At 34.5% G+C, this 6,357-nt stretch overlaps 1 protein-coding gene across 1 annotated transcript in view; it reads left to right on the top strand.

The window, feature by feature from the left end:
* Positions 1-269: 269 nt before the first annotated feature.
* The window catches only part of LOC129244733 (protein unc-79 homolog), a 62,827-nt gene continuing 56,739 nt past the window's right edge, over positions 270-6,357 (top strand). The window contains exons 1-2 of the mRNA XM_054882536.1: positions 270-385; positions 669-777. Of these exons, the coding sequence (XP_054738511.1) occupies positions 723-777 (55 nt within the window). The 5' untranslated portion in view covers positions 270-385; positions 669-722. The remainder of the gene's footprint in view (positions 386-668; positions 778-6,357) is intronic.

Raw genomic sequence — 6,357 nt, 5'->3', positions numbered from 1 at the left:
TAAACGTCAAGGAACGAGCGAAGCACTTTGTGGTCATGGAATTTGTTTAATGTTTAAGTGCGAAAAGCAACTGAAAGATTGTGAAAAAAACACATTTTCAGTTAAAAACAAACTGCGTAACTTCATAACTTTGATCTAAGAATAAAAGAAAACTTTCAATTTTTTACACTCAAAATATTGTTCACACTTTTCAACCCTCAACCCCTCAATCATAACTTTCACTAGATATTATATGTAGATATACATAACTGCTGTTGGTGGATACATACACGCGAAAATTTTCACTCGCAAACACTTCAGGTGGAGATTTTAATAGCTGCAGTGCGTGTGTTCGAATACCTTTTGAAAAATTGCAAATTTATTAAAAAAATTCACAAGTTTCGAGGTAAATTCAATAAAAATTTAGAGTTGAATGATTCAGTTTTTCTGCTCATTAAAAATGTCTGATAGTTTTGTGAGATTTTTGAGAAAATTTAGCCTGTGTTGCCACAGCATCCAGCAAAAGTGTAGCAAAATGTGCAATGTTATATAACACAGAAAAATTGTGAAAATTTTAAAATAAACCTATAAAAAGAGAAAACTAAATACACAATTGGTGGAAAGCTAAGTAGAGAATAATTTCTTTGTAATAATTACAATTTTTTGTTTTCTATTTTACTTTTTTACAGAATGCCAACTGCTTTGGGAGCGGCTTTGGCGATGGGAAGGATTTGCCTGATATAATGTCTGATACCTTCAAAAATCAACTTGTCAACATGGGCACTCGCGCGGCTGCTTGTAAGTTATAGGAAAATCTTTATAGTATACAAACTTACATATATATATATATATGTCTATATATATCAGGAAGACTGAGCTTACAAAACAATGCTTAAATTACATTGTCGCACCCCTTAAATCATAGTCATTTAGTCAGCTATGAAAGACAGAAAAATCAGGAACTATGGGCTCGATCTTTATTACCCAGTTAAACATCGCGGTTTTTATGTGAAGAATAATACATTACGAGCTTAGGCAGATTCCCGAAGTGAACACATCCGAACTCTATTTACGCATCAGCAATGGTGTCGCAACCCCATTGAGTTAGTGATAATTTATTGCGGAAAACAACTTCTTTTACATATTTTTCATTACGAAAATCATTTTGTAAAAAAAGTGTACTAATTATTTATTAAGTAGTAAATACGTGCAGTATAACGTTTTTTTAAACTCAACTTACAGAATATGATGTACGCTAACTTAATGCTTCAATGTACTTAACGTTTAAGATATGGTAATGTGATCAGAAATAATATTCCTAAACTAAGAGGAAAAAATTACTATAAAAACCACTTATGTGAAAAAATAGGAAAAAAATAGAAGTTGTGCACATGTACAGTACAGCATTATGATTTTTGGTGACTTAAGCATGTTGAAGTAGATCTAATCTTAATTGATTATAGAATAACTACATTTTATGCCAAACTTATCATTTAAGTTTTTGATTCGCGAGAATATATTTCTACTTTGTTTTCGTCGTGTAACCGCCTTAAAGAATGATCCCAGGGTAAATTAAGCATCATTCTCAGGAGCTTTTTTTGTCGTATTTGTAAAGTCCTTATACATATGTGTTTCTGCACATGCTCCCCATGCAGGACATGCATAGAGGATAATTGGTTGGAAAATTATTTTACCGACGGCAAGTGTATTTTCCTGAGTACTGAAAATACACTTGCCATCTGATTTCCTGTTAAAGGATATGGCATTCCAGTTGCGATATTATAAATATATTTATTATTTATATGGTGAAATTGATCACGGAACATTTTCTTTTTATGTAATACTACGCCTAAATATGATACTTAATGGTGTTAGACCAATTTAGGTATATCATGCCTATTAATATTAATGTTTATGCAGGGCAAATTGCATAGACTTCTTTTTTTGATAAAAAGTATGGCTTGCTTTTCATCAGCATTAACTTTTATTTCCCATCTGTGAAAACAATTTGTGACAACATTGAGCGCACTTTGCATTTTACTCACTACATAATGAGCAGACTTGTGCGAATAAAAATACGGATATAACCAGCATACATGGCGTAGGGACAGTTGCCGAACTTTTACGTCAGACACATAAATATTGGCCAAGATAGGTCCTATAATTGATTCTTGAGGGACACCAGCTGGAACTTCCGTTAGGTCTGTAAGTGCATTATTTATACACACACAGAGGGAATAATTTTTTAGAAAGCTTTTAACAATCTTTATAAGTTGGATAGAATTCGTGGCTTAGCACAATTTGATTTGATCAAAGAGAGCTGGACATTGTACATGCCTCTTTTTTTAAAACTTTGCTTATATTCCAGGCTTCCTTCTTTTATCTAATTCACCTGTCCCCTTTATCCATTCTTTGTTCTATGTTGAAAGATCGATTTCCGCATACGCCCAGACAATCTAAATATCTCTATCTGATATTTCTGTTGCAGATAGTGACTCCATTGCCTTCGAAAGTAAAATCTGATTTTAATTAAATTTAATATATAAGTATGACGTGGCAATTTAACAAAATTAGTCTTTGTTGTTTTCTTAGGCACTGAAATTCTCACTGCTTTCATTATTTGACTGCGAAAATTTTATATTTTTGCCAACATTTTCTCGGGAGGGAATCTCCTCTAAAGTAGATGTGTTTGAAAAGTATTTTTTAAAAACTTCTTATATGGCTACCAGTTAGCATTTGATAAGTCCCAGTTTAAATTAGAAATATTTGGATCATATATCTTCAGATTAAATTTGACGGGCAAATAAAAAAAATAAATAATTGGCGCGTACACTTCTGTTAGGTGTTTGGTCGAGCTCCTCCTCCTATTTGTGGTGTGCGTCTTGATGTTGTTCCACAAATGGAGGGACCTACAGTTTCAAGCCGACTCCGAACGGCAGATATTTTTATGAGGAGCTTTTTCATGGCAGAAATACACTCGGAGGTTTGCCATTGCCTGCCGAGGGGCGACCGCTATTAGAAAAATGTTTTTATTAATTTTGCTTTCACCGAGATTCGAACCAACTACCTCTCTGTGAATTCCGAATGGTAATCACGCACCAACCCATTCGGCTACGGCGGCCGGGCAAATGATCAGAATTTAATTCATTAATAGCTATTAGCTGAGATATATAAGTTGGAATGTTAGTCAATACGATATCTAGATTTGACGGTGAAGATCTTGTCGCAGATGGACTGTGGGTAGGATTAGCTGAATAATAAATGGTAACTGGAAAGCATGTTACGAATTCTTTGAGTATATTTTCCCTAGCATTTGCTCTTGCACAACCCCATTCACGGTGTTTACTATTGAAGTCACCACAGCATACTACACTTTCTTTAACATTAAAAAGTCATCTTAAATATTCTTTATAAAGTTTACGCAGATCATTTTTTCGTGAATTTTCAGGATACTATACACTAAAGATCTTAATTTTGTTATTATTTCTACCAATCAATTTCCTACGTTCTCAAAATCCTTTTGTATATACTTTACAGAACTTTGCTAATGAGCTTAAACACAAAGTTTAAGGTTTTTTTTTTTTTAATTATAATAAAGTCGAATAACGTACATTCCATATAGTGAGAAATAACGAACATTTTTTTCCCCATTGAACACTATATGTATATAGCGCACACTGAAAACTTGGTTATAACGAACGAAAACGTGAATAAAAAACACAAAAACAAGACTCGGAAAGATAAACAAAACGATGTAGCCAAACAAACTACGTATAAATGTAGCAAGAAAACTAACTGTGAACACTAGTTGAAGTGTGTATAAGTGTACCAAAGAGTCAGATTTTAAAAGAAATATGGAATAGTTTGATATAATCAAGAGCCCAGAAATCGCTCACTCAAAGCAAAAAAACAAAGTAATATCACTGATTACTTTTGCTTCTTGTTTCTTTATACAAATCTTGCACAAGTATAATTTGTTAAGTTTAATAAAAGTTTCACTAATAATACATCTCTTTACATTAATTAGTTCGATGTATCCTCTCCACTGTATTCAGAAACGGCACTGAGTTTTAGTAATGTTGACGCGCATTGTCACCATAGAGACTATCATTACATATTTTAAAGTTACAGCTCTATCTACTCATCAGAAGCCTTCGCAATTCTGAAGGCAGTAACCCTCGCATCTAATGCAAAGGCAAGTTCGCAATCTTCACCGATAGTTTCTCTGTCCTCCAGAGTCTGGACAATATTCACAACAGCAATCAAATAATCTCCCAAATACGCGACCATTTCATAAAAAACCCGGTAAAACAAAAATAATATGGACCCCAAGTCACAAAGGTATTACCGGAAATGAACATGCCGACTCTGCAGCCAAAAGTTTACACCTCTCTCCCGTAATCACGTTCAACCCCCTCATGCAAAAAGACATCCGCAAGCTTATCACTCATTACCTCTACTTACAGCAACACAACAGCTGGACTCATTTCAACCACCCTTACACTAACCTCAACCCTGAATGCAAAAAGTCAATTTTCCCATCTACACTATCGAAAACGCAAACCAGTATCTTCACCCGCCTAAGAATTGGCCACTCCAAACTAAGTCACGAACACCTCCTCTCATCCACACCCCCTTCTGCTTGTCCCTATTGCAGAAACAACTTAAGCATACTACACATCCTTGACAACTGCCCAGCTCTGTCCACCAAAAGACAACTCCACTTCAATTCCACACAACCTTTCAAACTCCTAAAAAACATAAACGTAGACAATGTACTTAAAATATACAATTTCATAAAAGATACCAACCTAATCAACAGCATTTAACCAATATCGACGAATTTAAAAAGCTTAACAATTTTCTATACGTGTAAAATAGCATATAAAGTAATATTTAAAACAATAGCACCGTAGGCCTAAGTAGCTAGTGTGCTCTATCAATTAGTGTCATATTTCATATTGCTCTAATAAATAATAATAATAATAATATTTTAAAGAGTATCCCTTTAACTTTTGATTCGTTCCTATGCTTATGCGGCGTAGAAAAAAAAATAATGTTATCAAAATTTCTAGTGCCGATCAAATATAGGGCAGATCAGTAGTGTAATCAAATTAAATGTAGTTAAATTTACTATAGCTCAAACATTATTAATTTGTCATAAATTTTTTTTTTCAAAAATGGGAAGATTTGCAATATTTTTGTAAAAAATATAGTAGTTCCGAAAATGATTTTAAAAATTTTGTACATAACTGATTTATCAAAACTAACGTATTAAACAATAATAATATTGGATATGGGAATAAGTTTTGGCCCTCGTAAAAGAGGTGTCGTTGCTAATACTATTTTTGTGTTCGCTCTTGTAATAAACTGGTGATTTGAAGGTATGTGTATAAGGTCTCGATCGCAATAGTTGACATTCGTTTGAAGCGTAAAGATCCTTTTTCATCTAACGTCAAAAATGTCTACGTTCGTCCCGAAAACAGCATTTGCGGGAAGTCATGCTTCATTATTACCTTTAAAAAAAATACAGCGGAAACGTGTCGTATATTGATCAATATTGACGGTAATCACGCTCCATCAAATAAAATAAAACTTGTATAGAATGGTTTCGACGCTTCCAAAGTGGCAATTTCGACGTGAGTGATAAAGTTCGCGTTTGGTGGCGTATAAGATGCTTTTTGGACGGCAGGAAATAAAAGCTTTTCTGCATTGCATCGTCACTGGCGATGAAAAATGGATCTATTACGATAGCCCTAAGCGTCGAAGAAGATGTTGTGCATCTGGAGGGATCAGAGGGGTGTCATCTATTGTGAACTCCTTAAACCATCTGAAACCATCACTAGATATCGTTACCGACTACAGCTAATACGTTTGAATCGAGCTCTCAAAGAAAAGCAGCCGGAATGGGACGATAGACATGACAAACTGATTTTGCTGATTGACAACGCCAGGCCACACTTTGCTAAATTGGTCCAGAAATATTTAGAGAGACTGAATTGGGAAATCTTTCCCCACCCGCCATATTCCCCAGACATTGCACCTTCGGATTACCATCTGCTCCGGTCAATGCAGTCAGCCCTTATTGGAGAGCGGTTCACTTCTTACGAGAGCAACGCAAACTAGCGCAATGAATAGATCAAGTTAACCGAACTCGAATTTTCTCTCAGAGGTATCCGTAAGCCTCCTGAAAGATGGAGTAAAGTTGTAGCTTCCAATAGCGCATTCTTCACATAATATCATGTATTATTTAATTGTTTGAATAATTCGTAACTTTCACTAAGAAAGGACGGAAATTTATTCCCATACGCGAAATATATGAATAAAAAAATTAGTATTGGTCATTCAACTCTCCGCATGTGAATAAATATGTTTATA

The sequence above is a fragment of the Anastrepha obliqua genome, chromosome 1, assembly GCF_027943255.1.
Source record: "Anastrepha obliqua isolate idAnaObli1 chromosome 1, idAnaObli1_1.0, whole genome shotgun sequence".
Lineage (NCBI taxonomy): Eukaryota > Metazoa > Arthropoda > Insecta > Diptera > Tephritidae > Anastrepha > Anastrepha obliqua.
Note: the sequence above shows the minus strand (reverse complement) of the source record. Positions and strands in the feature narration are given on the sequence as shown.